At 40.4% G+C, this 19,261-nt stretch overlaps 1 protein-coding gene across 4 annotated transcripts in view; it reads left to right on the top strand.

Moving 5' to 3' along the window:
* Nucleotides 1-19,261, top strand: part of CAMK2A (calcium/calmodulin dependent protein kinase II alpha) — a 411,160-nt gene that overhangs the window by 251,614 nt on the left and 140,285 nt on the right. For all 4 annotated transcript variants that reach the window (XM_077468290.1, XM_077468289.1, XM_077468291.1 and 1 more), the window contains exon 4: nt 7,631-7,685. In XM_077468290.1, coding sequence (XP_077324416.1) covers nt 7,631-7,685 — 55 coding nt within the window. The remainder of the gene's footprint in view (nt 1-7,630; nt 7,686-19,261) is intronic.

The raw sequence follows: 19,261 nt of genomic DNA, 5'->3' as shown, positions 1-19,261 counted from the left end.
GAGTATTCATAGAGATGTTAAGGGAGGCTAATATTTTTCACTTATACAATTAAAATATTTGTATTAATTAACTTTATGATTTTATGTACATACTCTATTATTAATATCTTATTGCGTGAACTAAACGTCTTTAAGAATATCAGGAAAATATATATATATAATTTATTTATTTATTTATTTATTTTATCTCCTTATTGTTCTTGTGTCTACGCGTATTTGAAATTTATTGTACAATGTACTTTCTATATGCTTTACTTTTAAAAAATCAATAAAAATCGATTGATCATATATACTGTATCAATTTTTATTGGAAATATTCTCAATGTTTATTCCATCTTTCATCGGCGCTGCTCTATATCACTATTTTCCACATATTTTTTATAGCTACTCACGTATGCGTTCCCTCTACTTGCGAGCTCGTCGGGACGGGGTGCTTTAAAAATTTTTATTTTTTTCCTCATTTATTTATTTTACTTTTAGTTTAGTTTTTTGACACAGTTAAAAAAAAATGGGTCAATTTTATTCCTATTACAAGGAATATAAACATCCCTTGTAATAGAAAAAAAGCATGATGGGACCGCTTAAATATGAGATCTGGGGTCCAAAAAGTCATGGACCCGAGCAGGGGCCATCTTCCCCTCAGTCGGCAACCAGGCATCCATGAGAGAGGATGTGATCGTCTCCGCCACTAACAGTGGGTACGGTAGAAGACAACCGGAGTGGGGGGCACCGTTCTCACCACCAATAAAAGTGATGGTTAACGAGCTGTCACTTAACTTTGAGGTATGCTTTAAATAGCTATTCTGGTGTTGGTAACCAAATGCCAAACTTAAAGAACTGAGTTAGCCAGTGAGCTACTTTGCCTGTCCACTGATTCTCCTATTCAGCTAAAATCAGATGACCAGTACCTTGGTCTATAATCTTAGGTTCTAAAACTTGCTGAGTTGCACATTCATTTTTCATTTCTTTACTAGAACCTTCTACTGCCTTAGTCCACCTCAGAGTAACAATGGAAATATACTGTAAAATGCATTTATAAATTGGCATTAAAACGTGTCCATCTCTATCTGTATATGAGGAAAAAAAAAAGAGCTTGAAAAGAACTATCGATAGGGTAGGCTTGAATCCTGAGATATTTGAAGGTATGTTATATATAAATCAATAGCCCACCCCATAATTTAGCTTGCGTCGCCTCACCCTGTCATGTTTTATTTGCTGTACACAAATGATATTAATTTTTACTTTATTATCCCACGTCTTCCCACAGCCTCCTTGACAAAGATGGTTTACTCATTAACGTACACGTTAAGTGGGAAAGAACTGCCACTGTGTTTCTGAAATGTTCAGTTCTGTTCAGACTCATTTAATTACAGCAGCATAAAATAAAATAAAACATTATCTTCTACATTTTTGTAAACATAAACTTGGGTGAAGGTTTCTTTCTAATAGTAAATACCTGTTGATTCTTCTAGATTTTAAGTGCCTATGGGACTTTTTTAATAGGGTGATAACACTAACCCACTGGTTCCCAATGCCAAAGCCAGCCAACACTGCAGCTTGCCTGTAAGTTCAGAAAAAGGTTTTGTACTCGCCCCCCCTTTACAGCTCGCTGTCATACATCAGTGCCACCTTGTACAAGCAATCACAGCAAGACCATGTTAGTCATTTCCTGTTCCACTGCACTGATTGACCAGTGTCTGGCAGGATTACCACCCAACATACTTTTCTATACCACTTCCAACACTAAAGGAAAGCTGTGAGGATTGTTAGGGTTTTATTTAAAATGAAAGTACTGAACTTATTATTGTTAGATGCAGTGGCGGAATTATAGGGGTCGCTGAGATCGCCATGACGACTGGGCCCCTTGCTACAGGGGGCCCTTGAAGCATATTTTCCGTATCACCAGGAAGCACAAGGAAATAGAACTTGTGCTTCCCTAATAGATTAAAGTCCAGCTCCAGCCAAAACTTTTTTTTGTTGCTGTTGGGACTAACACAAGGAAAAGGTTTAAACCTCTATTGGGTTTATAATTGCTGTTGGTGTCCCAATTTGGGAGACTTCCTCTTACCGTCTGCTTCAGTGACAAGGAGTGATGTGAAACCCTGAACCTCACTAAGGGTTTTGTTGCTGTGTGTGCCTTGCTCTCCCAGTGACTTCAATTCCCCTCTTTTCTTGTCCTGTTGTAAACAAGATTGCCGGACTGGTAGACTGGTTGGCTAATTGGCTCATCGACTGATTGGATTATACAATTTCAATATAAAGCTACCATCAACTATACTGTATAGTGCAAGGACCTGCCTCATTTGATAGAAATTGAACGTATTGTTTTTAGGTGAATCCTCCAATTAAATAGTTTTAGTAAATCTAAAGAAGATTGTACAGAGATTGTACAATCAGATATGTCCAGCTTCACTGAGATACACAGTGAGGGGTAATCTCCCCAGTGGAGTTGCAGTCACCAGTACAAACCTGATAGAATTTTTAACACTTCCCTACTCTATTCAAAAATAGAAATACATTTTGGTTGGAGGAAGGCTTTATAAAAGATGCCACTTTGCCCATTCAGGACAAAGTCACAGTTTGTACACCTAACTCACCCTCCCTTGCATGTAAACTTATTCAGCCACACTCCTTTACCCTCTCTCTGCTGCAGCATCCCTGTCCATGTAGCTAAAGGTGACCATACATAGAGTATCTGTTAAACTAGCAGAAATTTGCTCCATGGGTGGCCCTGTGGCACCCATTTGCACAACAACCTTCATATGAAAACTGAAGTAGCTGGGCCATAAAAATATCACCCAAACAGAACCTGTATCCAATCAAATGCAGGCACTGTTCAGGTATTCTGACAGCAGGTTCCACCAGCTGTCAGAGTACAATAAGTGCAGCATGGGTGGAGTAATCTGTTAAATGGCAAGCTGTGGACAAAAGGATGACATCATGGCAATGTGACAGTGTTTGGGCTTGGTGATGGTTGCCACCCATGTCCAAGTTCTGTCTCACACACACATAGCTGCCCCTTAACCAGAATCCCCACTTTGTAGGCATCAGGTCCATCAGAATAGATATACTGTAGGATTCCGTGCAAAGGAAAAAAATGTGTATGTATTACAAGATGGTCCCAGCAGAGAAAATTAAAATATGTAACAAAGTTTGAAGAAAAATATAATAAAAATCAAAGAGAACTGCTGCCTCTACTCATTACTCCTGGGTAGGATAAATGATATAAAGAAATACATTAAAGTAGATGTGGCACTGTTCATTAATAACTTAACTAAAAATTAAAAATGTAATTTTAGTGATATATTAGTGATAAAGTCCAGTGATTCAAAATTGAGATTCCTTAATCAAATATATTCACATATCATTAAGCCAAAATATCACCTAATAATAGTATATACGTGACATACAACCAGGTGCAAATGTGTGCAATAAGTGCATATAAATGGTAAACGCCAAATCCTGATGCAGGATATAAATCCAAATAGAGTATATAAACATAATAAAAACCCCAAAAAAATAAAATAAATTACATTGTATTAAATAATTATTGTCCAATAAAGTGCTTTGTGCTGTTGAAAAAATATTAGGATAAAGCTGATCAGGTTTCCTCTTCAAAAAGTGAACACAGCATACGTGACTTATCCGTGCTCCTATGGTGACTGCACTCACCAGAGTTTTCTTACCCGCCCGGGGTATGAGGCATTCACAGTATTTGTGTAGCACCCTGAGAGCTGGCCAACCCCGGAGTACTTTGGTAATGTTCCGCTCATATACCATACAATATACCACAGAACCAGAAACAAGTGTTACACTATTGGGATCCTTCTCTCCTTTTTATGATATATGAGCGGAACATTACCAAAATACCCCGGGTTGGCCAGCTCTCAGGGTGCTACACAGTGGCAAATACTGTGAATGCTTTATACCCTGGGCGGGTAAGAAAACTCTGGTGAGTGCAGTCACAATAGTAGCATGCATGCGGTGTTCAGTTTTTGAAGAGGAAGCCTGATCAGCTTTATTCTAATATTTTTACACTAACACAAAGCACTTTATTGGACACTAATTATTTAATACAATGTAATTTTTTTTGTTCTTTATTATTTTTATATACTCTATTGGGATTTATATCCTGCATCAGGATTTGATGTTATATATCACTAAAATAATTTTTTAAATTTTTAGCTAAGTTATTAATGAACAGCGCCGCATCAGCTCTATCAGTCAGGACAGGGGGGGGGGTCAAGGGAGCACAGCTAGGGTGATGTTATGTGCATTATGTGCAGACATGTCACCTTGTGATACAAGGGCAAAGTACAGTCTCTCTTTAAACCTTCAATCCCTACTCCCCTATTTTTACACCATATTATTTAATCTAAACCATACAGGTGCACTTTAAGGGGCAATGCTGTACTTTCCAGCAGTTACAGTAAGCATTCACGAGAAACCTTAATACTCTGGCACTGTGTCCTCAATCTCCCTCAGACTCCAAAATGCAAATGTTAGACATTATAAAGGGTAACAATTGGAATAAAGAAGGGTACAGCCCAGTGATTTGGAAAATGAATTGGAAATAGAAACACAATGGCAGCATGTTCCAAATTTCTGTGTGTGTTCGGGATGTGATGTTTTGGAGCTCTTTGTGGAGAGTATTTGGTGGCTCTTGCTGTGTAAGTGTAGTGTGGATGATGGGAGAATTAGGCTGCAATTAACACATCGAAAGCTAATTGCCAGGCTTAGAATGTGCACTTGTGTGTCAACGTACAGAAATAGACAAGTATTCCCTCGCTGCTCATTGTCTCCAATGCTACTATTAAGTTGTCGCTGTATGGTGTCCCCCCACCTAAACTGTCCTCCCACCACAGTGTGGGGTTTTCCAAAGCCGAGGGGGTTAAGGAAAAAACAATCAGAGCTACAATTACGTAATCAGGAGTTCATGAACGCCTCTTGTGTGCCATCATTTTCCTTTAAAGAACAGCTCCAGCCTAATTAAAAAGAAAGGTTTAAAAAGGGGACCTGCTTTAAAGAACGAATTAACACTTTCATTTAAGCTAATAGACTGTCCTATATATAAGGGAAAAATTGGTGATCAACTACAGAGAGATTTCCCAAAATGTCATTAATGCTCGATAATGTGCATGTCTAATGCTCTGTAGCTAACCCTATTATAGACAATGCTGGAGCTTGCCACATTGCTATCATTGTATATCTAGTATTTTTTTTTTTTGGATTGAATGGGAAACGGTTACAAACTCTGTAAGGGTTCTTTCACAAGGGACGGATCCGTGATAATCCACCCCGTGGATAATCACTTGCTCAGCAGGGATCACTCCGTTGAACCCTGCTGAGCAGGAAGATGACAGGTCTGTCTCTGCACACTGCGCAGGGATGGACCTGTCAGAGCGCCGCTCTCCACTATGGAAGATCGGATGACGACGGACCGCAGAGTCTGTCGTCACCCGATCCAATCCGATGATGGATGGAAAAGTAGGTTTTTTTCCTCCGTCACACTTTTTCGGAGCGGGTCAGATGTCAGCGGACATGTTACCGCTGACATCCGACGATCCATGGAGGTCTATGGAGCATCCGTTCAGGTTCGCCTGAAAAACTGACAGGTGGACTTGAACTGTTCAGCCGTGTGAAAGAGGCCTAAGTTGTTTTTTTTTTTTTGCCTCTCTGTCCCATTGGAGAGATTTCCTTTCACTTGTTCCATAGACGCATTAGAAAGTAATGTAGTGTACACACGGTTGGACTTTCCGGCAGAAAAAGTCAGACGGAATCATTTCATCGGATATACCGGGCTTCATCTGACTTTTTTTTTTTTCGAAAATTCTGACAGCCCTAGAAATAGAACATGTTTTAAATCTTTCCATTGGAATCAATTTCTATTGGGAAAACTGTTTGTCTGTATGCTGTTCCGATGGACCAAAGCTATTGGCTACTGGCTACTGAACTTCCTTTTTCTAGTCCCGTAGTACGTGTTGTACGTCACCGCGTTCTAAACGATCAAACTTTGGTGTGATCGTGTGTAGGCAAGTCCGTTTCAGCGGAACTCTATACTTTATTCTGATGAAAAAAACGGTTGTGTGTACGTGGCATAAGAGGTATTTTCTTATAGTGAGGGAAATCCACTCTTAGACAGTTATCAATGTGGCAATTGTATATATTGGAATACTTTTTCTCTACTCCTGTTTTGGTAACAACTCAAACTTGGATTTCTCCTCAACTTCATTCCCAGTACCAGCCACAGAGGCAATATCACCTACCAGGAGACAGCAAGAAACACTTGACAGATTTTCTACTGTCCTCACTGCTGTATCCAATACTAGAAATCATGTTTAGGCTATAGATATACCCATTATAAGATAAATACAGGGGCGGTCATTAGTCTAGAAATTATATTTTCTTGACTGTCATGTTTTTTAAAGAGGAAGTAAACCCTGATGGGTTTACTTCCTCTTTGATTCCCTGCAAAGGTAAAGCATAATGGACTACTATGCATCGCATAGTAGTCCATTATGTGTCACTTACCTGACACAGGAGCCAGCGATGTCACCGATGTCCCCTGGAGCATCCATCTTCTCGGTGGATCTCGGCGCTCCGCCGCTGTCATTCGACGAAGCCACAATGACGTCACTCCCACGCATGCGTACCGGAGCCGCCACTCGCGGCACATCGCCGTTGACAGCGGCGCGCTCAGTGCAACCTGCGCGCCGCTGTCTACGGCGCATGCGCCGTAGACAGCAGTGCCTGTACTTTGGCAAATATCTCCTAAACCGTGTAGGTTTAGGAGATATTTCTTGGACCTACAGGTAAGCCTTAATATAGGCTTACCTGTAGGTCAAAGTGGTTTGTAAGGGTTTACAACCACTTTAACTGGCTTCATTACTTTCTGATGCCCTGACCTAGTAGACATTTTTAGATCATCAAGTGCTGAGTTTTGGTAACCAAATGCCAAATAATTCTGCGTTTGATCACTACAGGAGCAGTGTCTTTGGAAAATATAAGTATAATTTTAAGCTTCATCTAAATGTATCTAAGATTTTTTTTTGTTGTCTGTATACCCACTGGGTATATTCACCCACTCTATTTGTTATGGTGACATATTATTACTAAAAGTTGGGGAAAATACTAAATTTTGAGTTGTCACTAGAACAGGAAAAAAGGATAAATGTTCCAATGGGGACACTTAGTATGGTGAGAACTATCTAGGGGAAAACCCTTCACTTTGGCAAGACTACCTCCCACTCCTCACTGTGTATGTGAGATTAGACGTGAAGAAAAGATGTGAACGCAAAACACTTGCATTGCAAGTTGCACGTTATTATTTATTTACAGTATATACATGCAGTATATTATATATATATATATATATATATATATATATATATATATACACTCACACCATTTTTTTATTATAAAAATCAGGATGATAAAAAGGGGGGCAGGGTACTACAAGTGTATTTCAATAAAAAAAAAAAAAAGTGTATTTAAAAAAAAGTCTGCTGTTTTTGCTACTCTTTTTGTATCCATATAATACGATGACAACTATTATATATTTGTGTTTTTCAGAATTAATGACAGTTGGAAGATTTGTATAAATTGACATTTACTCTATTCTTTTTTGCAGTAAGGTTGCATGACAGTATTTCAGAAGAAGGACACCACTACCTTATATTTGATCTGTAAGTAGCTTATACCGTAAATGTTATAAATATACTGTATAAATGTGTTATAGTTATCCATCCCCATGTTGCAATGTTACATTTTTATGGGAAATTGGGTAAGCTTATTTTTGTTCTGATAATGCAATTCTTGGGTTGTTCTGCCCACATTTTTACATTCTGAGCTTTATTCTTGCAATTTGTATAAAATATGAAGTTATGACCAAGAGAGATTTACTAGCTGTATACACCCCCCTGAAAAAGAAATCAATTGAAAAATAAAGTTTATACAAATGATATAAAAAAAAAAAAAAAAAAATATATATATATATATATATATATATATATATATATATATATATATATATATATATATATATATATATAGTGAAACCCAGCTAGTTCGAGATCTGGACTAGCAAATGATGTACATAATGACAATAATGAAAGTCCATAAACATGGAAAATCTTCTAGATTAATGCCAATGCTCTTAAAGGTGACTAAAAGTGACTTAAAGGTGACTAAACAGCCACGTAATGCTCACAGAGCTCACAGAGCTCTTACCTCCATAAGGAGAAAAATAAACCTCAAAACGATATCCTTATTTTTCTCCTTATGGAGGTAAAAGGTCTGTGAGTATTACGTGGTTTAGTCACAAAGACCTACATTTAAAAGCATTGGCGTTTATCTAGAAGATTTGCCATGTTTATGGACATTCATTATTGTCATTATGTACATCATTTGCTAGTCCAGATCTCGAACTAGCTGGGTTTCACTAATATAAAATAAATATATATATATATATATATATATATATATATATATAATTTTTTTTTTTTTTGATTCACTTTATTTTGGATTTAGCACTACTGTGTTTATTTATATACACCTATTTGGATTACCTCACCATATCACTCATGTTAAGTTAGAGTCTACTCTGAAATCTGCGCATTTTCATTACCATAGATGATAACTTGCTAACTTTATTTCTAATACCATAGCATCCCTTCTCCTAAACTTTGGTCGTTAGAGCTTATGAAAGATAACAACTTTAATAGAATTTGTCTTTCTGTATCACAATGGAAAATTAAAAGTTTTCAGAAATGCTAGTTTGCCATTTCACATGTAATTTATGAAAATTGAGGGTGTTCAAGTATATATTATATATACTGTATGTTTGAACCACACGACTTAAACATAAATTCTGACGCAATAATTAGTCCTATAAACTATAAAACCATAGGATAAATAATTTTACAAAGCAAAATTTAAGTTTTGTAAAACTCTATTTACAGGATCCACCTTTTTTTCATAAACGACATTTACTTCAAATTTAAAGTACTGTATGTCATGGGAAAACTGTTTTATTGTTTATAGTATTCCTGTTGCAGATTTTTCTTTACTCTCTGTCTGGTGAAACTCTTGTTATCATGTTGCTGGAAATAAATCTTTCTAACCGAGGCTTGGATAGCAGTAAAATCCCAACAAGGGTTCAAACCCTGACCCTCACCCCAGGCTCTGTTCCCTCTTTTCCTATTTTGGTGAATAATCAGTTGAACTTTTTTGTTTGCCCACACTGAGGTGTATCCTTTATGTCTTCTTTATGTCTGACACTATGGGGGTCATGTACTATGGCACGAATATGAGATCTCGCGGTACATGATAATAGTGCTCAATCAAGTCAATTTAGACTTTAACTGGGCGGACATGCAAATGGAAAATTGCTCTATTGCCAGCGAACATGCCTGTCAAATCAGCATATGCGGGAATAGTTGAAGTCAATGGGGCTTGAACTCACATTACTATACTAGGGCAAGTTTTGGACAGTAGCCAATTAAGCTACCAGCATGTCTTTGGAGTGTGGGAGGAAACCCGCGCAGGCACAGGGAGAACATGCAAACTGTGGTTGAGATTCGAACCACCTGCTAGGCAAGAGTAATACTCACTACACCACTGTGTGGCCCAACAGCCCCACACCCGCAGACCCTGACAACCACCGGCCAGGGTTGCCCGGAAGAGGCCCTTGTCCCCATCAACATGGGGACATGATGCTTTAGGGGGACCTCAAAGCACCCTCCCCATGTTGAGGTCATGTGCCCTGGTGTGGTTCAGCAGGGGGAAGGGGCCCTTGCTCATCCCCTCTCTTTCCTGATCAGACCCTTATGCAAACATGCAGCCTGGAGGTCAGGAAAGGGAGAGGACAAGCGAGCGCCCCCTCCTGAACCATACCAGGCTGCATGCCCTTAATATGGGGGGATGGGTGCTTTGTGCCCACCCACCCTAAAGCACCTTATCCCCATGTTGATGGGGACAATGGCATCTTCCCAAAAACCCTGACCGGTGGTTTTTGGGGTCTGCGGGTGGGGGGCTTATCGGAATCCGGAAGCCCCCTTTAACAAGGGGGCCCCTAGATCCTGCTCCCCCTATGTGAATGGATATCGGGTACATCGTACCCCTACCCATTCACCAAAAAAACTGTGAAATGTGAAAAGAAAACAAGAGCCGGTTTTTGACAAGTCCTTTATTGTAAAATAGTTCTGAGCATCTTCTCCCCGAGCCGTCTCTCCTGCTGCTGTCACTCCCGCCACCTACTTCTCTCCCATTCTTTCTCGCCACCATCTTCCTCCATTGCGTTGTCACCCGCTGTCTGGCATCTCTTACATAGCCATGGGGTGCAGCCATTTAATGACGTCACCCAGAGAGTGGTGGGAGTGACAGGAGAAGTCATCGATAGATGATGGCGGCGAGAGAGACAGCACCAGGAGAAGACAGCTCAGAGCTTTTTTACAATAAAAGACTTGTCAAAAACCATCTCTTGTATTCTTTTTACATTTTACTTCTTTTTTGGTGAATGGGTAGGGGAACGATGTACTGATTTACATGAGGGGGCATGATCTGGGGGCCCCTTTGTTATAGGGGGCTTACAGATTCTGATAAGCCCCCACCCGCAGATCTTGACAACTTCTGGTCAGAGGCCATTGTCCCCATCAACTTGAGGACAAGGTGCTTTGGCAGGGACCCCATGTTGAGGGCATGTGGCCCGGTACGGTTCAAGGGGGGTGACTCGCTCATCCCCCCCATACTGACTTTCAGGCTGCATGCTCAGATAAGGGTCCTGTATGGAGGATTTTGTGGGGTACCCCACATAAATTTTTTTTTCATTTGGCTTTGACTTCCCCTTAAAATCCATACCAGAACAAAAGAGCCTGGTATATATTTTGGAAAGATCCCACGCCAATTTAAAAAAAAAATCTCCATAGGCGATGTTTAAAAATTTCTACAGGTTACCAGTTTTGAGTTACAGAGGAGGTCTAGGGCTAGAATTATTGCTCTCGCTCTAAAGATCGTGGTGATACCTCACATGTGTGGTTTGAACATCGTTTTCATATGTGGGTGCTACTCACATATGCGTTCGCTTCTGTGCTCAAGCTCCTCGGGACGGGGCACTTGAATTTTTTTTTCTTATTTATTTTATTTTTTATTTTGACACTGTCCTTTAAAAAAAAAAAAAAATGGGTCACTTTTATCCCTTGTAATAGAAAAAAAGCATGGCAAGGCCTCATAAATATGAGATCTGGGGTAAAAAAAGACCTCAGATCTCATACTTACACTAAAATGCAATAAAAAAAATAAATAAAAATAAAATGTAATCAGTTTAAGAGCATTGGGCAGAAGTGACATTTAACGTTGTTTCCGTCCATGTCAATGCTAAGGAGCTGAGTTGGGGCCATCTTCCCCTCACTCGGCATCCAGGAGAGAGGACCTGATCGTCTCCACCGCTACCAGTGGGTCTGGTAAGTGATGGAGACCACTGGAGCGCGGCGGGAGGAGGGCCCCGATAAAACTGATGTCACGGTAAATCCACGGCAGAGACCACTTTTATATGAAAATGGACCATCTGCTGAAAAAGAGGATACCGGGTTTATGGCAGCTATCTGCTTCCATAACAATGGTATTCCTTTTCAAACAGCCACCATATAATGACAGCGGGTGGTCCATAAGTGGTTAAACAAATCACATTAGAAATGTAGAGATACAAATCAAGCTAATAACAAACATGACTAACCTTTTTTGTGAACATAAGTCCTCATCCCAAACCCCAAGTTACATGGCAGAATTATCATAAGCAAAAACAGACAAAATTAATACAAAAGCCAAAAAGGCAGCACACAAACTACATTGACACACACAGCAGGAATTAATTGGCAGTAACCTTCCTTTTCATCTCAACCATTACATAACAGTTGTAAGTCTAACATGTGAGATTTGGAAGCAATCATCAAACAGCCTTAGTGGGGTGTGGTCAGGAATTGAGCACACCACCAACCCCCCAAAAACCATATCTATTTGTAACCCTATAAACACACTACAAAGAAAAATTCAAGCCTGTTCTTAGGCCAAACATATGGCACAAATGCTAACCTTTAAATAACATAGCTAAGCTTGCTAGCACACTTCCACAAACCCTGTAAAGGACACACCCACCAGTGTAATTGGTTTTGTCTCTTCATGTAGGCCTCAAGTGCTCACACCTGTTCATCAGGAATAGACTCATTCATCATTCATCATCAGCATACAACATTAACCACTTTCAGACCGGACCATTTTGCTGGTAAATGACCAGAGGTCTTTTTACACTTTGGCACTGCGCTGCTTTAACTGGTAATTGCGCGGTCATGCAATGTTGTACCCAAACAAAATTTGCGTCCTTTTCTTCCCACAAATAGAGCTTTCTTTTGATGGTATTTGATTGCCTCTGCGATTTTTATTTTTTGCGATATAAACGTAAAAAGACCGCAAATTTTGAAAAAAAATGATATTTTCTACTTTTTGTTATTAGAAAAATCCAATAAACTCAATTTTAGTCATACATTTAGGCCAAAATGTATTCAGCCACATGTCTTTGGTAAAAAAAAAGTCAATAATTGTATATTTATTGGTTTGCGCAAAAGTTGTCACATCTACAAACTAAGGTACGTTTTCTGGAATTTACGCAGCTTTTAGTTTACGACTGCCTATCTCATTTCTTGAGGTGCTAAAATGGCAGGGCAGTACAAAACCCCCCCAAATGACCCCATTTTGGAAAGTAGACCCCCTAAGGAAATTGATAAGAGGCATGTTGAGCCCATTGAATATTTTATTTTTTTGCCTCAAGCGATTGAATAATGACAAAAAAAAAAATTTTTTTTTTTTTTTACACAAAGTTGTCACTAAATGATATATTGCTCACACATGCTATGGGCGTATGTGAAATGACACCCCAAAATAAATTCTGCTGCTTCTCCTGAGTATGGGGATACCACATATGTGGGACTTTTTGGGAGCCTAGCCGCGTACGGGGCCCCGAAAACCAAGCACCGCCTTCAGGCTTTCTAAGGGCGTAAATTTTTGAGTTCACTTCTCACTACCTATTACAGTTTTGAAGGCCATAAAATGCCAAGATGGCACAAAACCCCCACAAATGACCCCATTTTAGAAAGTAGACACCCCAAGCTATTTGCTGAGAGGCATGTTGAGTTCATGGAATATTTTATATTTTGCCACAAGTTGCGGGAAAATTACAAACTTTTTTTTTTTTTTTTTTTTTTTAACAAAGTTGTCACTAAATGATATATTGCTCATGCATGCCATGGGCATATGTGAAATGACACCCCAAAATAAATTCTGCTGCTTCTCCTGAGTACGGGGATACCACATATGTGGGACTTTTTGGGAGCCTAGCCGCGTACGGGGCCCCGAAAACTAAGCACCGCCTTCAGGCTTTCTAAGGGCGTAATTTTTTGATTTCACTCCTCACTACCTATTACAGTTTTGAAGGCCATAAAATGCCAAGATGGCACAAAACCCCCACAAATGACCCCATTTTAGAAAGTAGACACCCCAAGCTATTTGCTGAGAGGCATGTTGAGTCCATGGAATATTTTATATTTTGCCACAAGTTGCGGGAAAATTACAAACTTTTTTTTTTTTTTTTTTTTTTTCACAAAGTTGTCACTAAATGATATATTGCTCACGCATGCCATGGGCATATGTGAAATGACACCCCAAAATAAATTCTGCTGCTTCTCCTGAGTATGGGGATACCACATATGTGGGACTTTTTGGGAGCCTAGCCGCGTACGGGGCCCCGAAAATCAAGCACTGCCTTCAGGCTTTCTAAGGGCGTTACAGTTTTGAAGGCCATAAAATGCCAAGATGGCACAAACCCCCCCCAAATGACCCCATTTTGGAAAGTAGACACCCCTAAATTTAGGGGTACACTAGTGAGACTAGGTAATAAATGGCGGGTGCCCTGAAACTATAAAAAAATAACTAACCAACCAGCGTCACCTGTAACAGTTATATGGTGATCACTGGTGAAAGGGTTAACTAGGGGGCAATTAGGGGGCTTTATGTGGTAGTATATGGGGGTCCCTGGCGCTATAAAAAGCTGCAGCGAACCTAAATACCTACCTGCCTAACTAGCGTCACCTGTGACACTAATACAGCGATCAGAAAAACGATCGCTTATTAGGCTGGGTTCACACTGGAGCGATGCGGGAACGCCACGAATGCGCGGCGGGTTCCCGCATCGCATGCCTCCCGGCGGCAGTTCACACTGCCCTATGCGAACTGCTGGGAGTGTCAGTGAAATGTTACTGACACCCCCAGATCAGTTCGCATATCGCAGTGCGATCTGCAAACTCGGATCGCATGGTGTGAACACCCATGCGATCCGATTCTGCTGCGGGCCAAAAAAAGGGTCCCGTGCGAATTTGCGGCGGGTGCGGCGGGTGCGGCGAATGGCTGAACTCGAATCGCACAGAGATCGGATGTGATTTGCACTGCAGTGCGGTGCGAATCACATCCGTTCTCATAAACCGCTGCAATGTGAACCCAGCCTTAGTGACACTGGCGACGGGGGGTGATCACGGGGTTAAACCTTTATTGGGGGGGTTAGGGGGGTACCTTAGAACTAAAGGGGGCTAACCCTAACTGCCCTAACAGTTATTAGTCACAAATGACACCCGCCGGGTGATCAGGGGGTTAAACCTTTATTAGGTAATAAATGGCGGGTGCCCTGAAACTATAAAAAAATAACTAACCAACCAGCGTCACCTGTAACAGTTATATGGTGATCACTGGTGAAAGGGTTAACTAGGGGGCAATCAGGGGGCTTTATGCGGTAGTATATGGGGGTCCCTGGCGCTATAAAAAGCTGCGGCGAACCTAAATACCTACCTGCCTAACTAGCGTCACCTGTGACACTAATACGGCGATCAGAAAAATGATCGCTTATTAGGCTGGGTTCACACTGGAGCGATGCGGAAACGCCGCGAATCCGCGGCGGGTTCCCGCATCGCATGCCTCCCGGCGGCAGTTCACACTGCCCTATGCGAACTGCTGGGAGTGTCAGTGAAATGTTAATGACACCCCCAGATCAGTTCGCATATCGCAGTGCGATCTGCAAACTCGGATCGCATGGTGTGAACACCCATGCGATCCGATTCTGCTGCGGGCCAAAAAAAGGGTCCCGTGCGAATTTGCGGCGGGTGCGGCGGGTGCGGCGGGTGCGGCGGGTGCGGCGAATGGCAGAACTCGAATCGCACAGAGATCGGATGTGATTTGCACTGCAGTGCGGTGCGAATCACATTCGTTCTCATAAACCGCTGCAATGTGAACCCAGCCTTAGTGACACTGGCGACGGGGGGTGATCACGGGGTTAAACCTTTATTGGGGGGGTTAGGGGGGTACATTAGAACTAAAGGGGGCTAACTCTAACTGCCCTAACAGTTATTACAGTCACAAATGACACCAATGCAAAAAAAAAAAAAAAAAAAAAATGACATTGGTGTCACTGTGACTGGGGGGCAGGGGTAATTGGGGGGGTGATCGGGGGGTAAAGGGGGGGTGTGAGTGTGCCTGGCATGTTCTACTGTGTGTGTGAGTGTTGGTGCAACTTACTGATCCGCTCTCCTCCGTGTCGGAACGAAAAATACCGACACGGAGGAGAGAATACATCACTTCCTCTCCTGTGTTTACATTACAGGAGAGGAAGTGATGTCACCGGGGATTTCTATTCGTCGGGAGCGATCGCGAGGGGGTGGCCATGAATGAATGGCCGTCCCCTCGTCCGGGATCGCTCCCGAACGAATACCGACCGCCGCAGGCACCGGGCGGGGGCCCGATCGGGCCCCCGACCCGCGGGAGGCAAGGGACGTACATGTATGTCCTTATGCCTGCCCGTGCCATTGTACCGACGTACATCGGCGTGCGGCGGTCGGCAACTGGTTAAAATATGTGTGCAGCATCACACCATACTTAGACATCCATATCTGGCCCAAAAACGCCCAGTTCTAAATTTGGTGCAAATCTACACTTACTTAATTTATAATCTGATTTCTTGGGGGCCCATTATGTGAAACCCATCAAAAATGTCATCACTGGTGAAAAAGAAACTTTAACACCACAACATACATATCTCTAGCCATGTAGCAGGATTCAGATTCAAACTCAGTACTGCTAGGCAGAAGTGCTAGCCTGTGAGCCACTGTTTTCACATGTTTTTAGGCTGCATCTCTGTTATGTAAATAGTCCCAGGGGTGCAAGAAGTTTTGGACATATACTTGGTGGAATTACATTAGTCAGGAGTTATTCTTCTTGATTTATTCTGTGATTCTTGGTGTGTGAGTGTAGAATAGTGATGTTACCCTCTGGTTTTTGGAAATTACATTTTTATTTCTGATGTCATATCGCATTTTTTGGGTTCAAAGTATGATCATTTGGAAAAAATAAAAAACATAAACTGTGTAACTCAGTTTAAATTGTTTAAATTTACATCAGCATGTACATTGTTTGTGGTTTGTAAAGACACCTGTGTGAGTTAAAGGGGTAAAGATTTTTGTGAGATGGACAACAAGTGAAAGTGACAGGGAAAAATATATTTTATCAAAACATCAAAACAATACACATTCTAGTATTCTTAAAAACAAAATAGATGATGAAGAAGAAACATTGTTGCAAAGACAATTTCTTTGAGAGAAAGATACATTCATCTCAACGTGAAAAGTATTTATTTGGGGAATTTACAATTGTACCATTAGAATCATTAGCTGAAACTTGCATTGGGCTACATAACTCTAATTTTCGCTCACAAAAATTCTTTTTAACTGAGCGCTAACATTGGTATTTACTTTCTCTGCCTCCTGCTGACATGCCCCCCTGCAATCTCCATTCCCACCTCTTATGCCCTGTACACATGGTCAGACATTCCGATGACAAAATCCATCTGATTTTTTCAGACAGATTTTGGCCCAAACTTGTCTTGCATACACATGGTCACACAAAGTTTTTGGAAAATTCAATCGTTCAGAACGAGGTGACATAAGCCACGTACGATGGGACTATAAAGAGGCCAGTAGCCAATAGCTTTTGTTTCGTAATTTATTCTGTGCATGTGTGGCACTTTGTGCATCGAAATTGTATACGCACGATCGGAATTTAAACAGATTTTGTTGTCGGAAAATTTTAGATCCAGATCTCAAACTTTGTGTGTCAGAAATTCCGATGGAAAAAGTCAGATCGAGCCCACAGACGACCGGAATTTCCAGCAACACAGTCCGATCATACATTTTCCGTTGGAAAATCGAACCGTGTGTACAGGACATTATGCAGCTGAGAACAGACATTATGTGATCTAAAAAAAAAAAAGTTTTTCGATTTTTTTTAAGTTTCAGTTTCAGAATTTTTTTTCATGCCAAAGGGTAAATTGCAACACATGCCACACTCAACGAAGACAACACAAGATCACAACAATGAATAGAACAAGACACAAAGACACAACAAAATTCCATTAACACTAAATAAAACAAATTAGTACTACTCTCTAATAAACCATCTGTACAATTAAAATACAACATAGAATAAATAACACAGATTAAAAATAACATGAAATCAAAGTATCAAAATGCAATAATACACTGCTTTCTCTAGCATTACCCCAAATAATAATTAACATAATACCAACATACTATAAAAATGACATAAAAATCCTAATCATAAACCATATTTAAATCTTCACTACCCTCACAGAAAAAAAAAATGATATAACTTGATTGTTATTTCCTGTGTCATTCTGTGGTGCATCGTGGTTGTAACAATCTGTCACTGATGGTACTCCGCAGAATGATCAGTGTATTGTGCAATGGGTGGGAGGAGTTGTCCAAGATTGAACGTACCTTAAACAACATTTTCCTCTCTGACACTGTTGTTAAAGGCTCCAATTCCAATCCTACATCACTACAATCCTACATCACTTGCTTTGCGAATCAGTTTGTTGAGTCTGTTGCCACCCTAAGCCTGCTTTCCACTGCCACTGCATACAGGAGAGCACTGGCCACCACAGACTCATAAAAAAATCTTTAGCATCTTTTGGTAGGTGTCAGTCTCCTCAAAAAATAGAGGCAGCTCTGGCCCTTCCTATAGAGCACCTCAGTGTTCTTGCTCCAGTACTGCTTATTATCTATGTGCACCCCCAGATACATGTAACTCTCTACTATATCCACTCCTCGGATGGAGATAGGGGTCACTGGTGCCTTTCTCCTTCTTAAATCCACAACCAGCTCCTTTGTCACATTTAGATACAGATGATTATCCTCAAACCATGTGCAAAGTTCTCCACTACAGTCCTATACTCAGTCTCTTTCCCATCCTTGATACATCCGCAGAGTCATCAGAAAACTTATCAAAATGGCAAGACTTTGTCTAGGAACTAAAATCAGTGGTATAGACAGTAAAATAAAAGGGAGAGAGAATTGTTCCCTATGGAACCCCAATATCGCTGATCACTCTATCCGACACACAGTCTTACAAACACACATAATAGTGCAAGTATAAGGGTAAATGGCGCTACCTATATAATGAAAGGCGAAAGACCCTGTTCACTTGTTAGGTGCTATGTGCCTCTATAGTGACTAATAAAAGTGCATATACCAATAGTGAAATCCTAAAAAATTACCAATGTGCATATACCAGTGGTGCAAACCTCACTAGGTTGCCAAATAAATATGAAATAAATAAAAATAAATGTATATATAAAAATAGTCCCAAAAGTGAATGCCAAATATTAAATAATAAAAAAATTGTTCAAATGATATAAAACGACCCCAAAAAATGTAGCGTGCCAAGTCCAAAAAATGAATAAAAAAACAATCCAACCAAAGTCTTATGTGATAATTAAGTGCTTGGTGACGATAAACACAGGAACAAAATCCAGGTGGCTTTTAAGTGCTCCCCCTCTTGGGTCCCCACTCACCAGCTCCAATAACCCCTACAGGGGTATCTCGCATAGCATAAAGGCTTGATGTCACCAAACATTTAATTATCACATAAGACTTTGGTTGGATTGATTTTTTTGATGTATTTCTTGGACTTGGCACGATAACTTTTTTGGGGTCGTTTTATATCATTTCAACTATATTTTTTTATTATTTAATATTTGGCTTACACTGTTGGGAATATTTTTATATATACATTTATTTTTATTTATTTATTGTTTATATACTTGCATTTTTGGTATTGGAGTATCACGGTTTATGTATCATTTTTAAACATTTAT

This window comes from Lithobates pipiens, unplaced genomic scaffold (genome assembly GCF_037356315.1).
Source record: "Lithobates pipiens isolate NorthernLeopardFrog02 unplaced genomic scaffold, aLitPip1_a1.2 Scaffold_8, whole genome shotgun sequence".
NCBI lineage: Eukaryota > Metazoa > Chordata > Amphibia > Anura > Ranidae > Lithobates > Lithobates pipiens.
The sequence above is the reverse complement of the archived record's forward strand: the minus strand, read 5'-3'. Positions and strand labels throughout refer to the sequence as shown.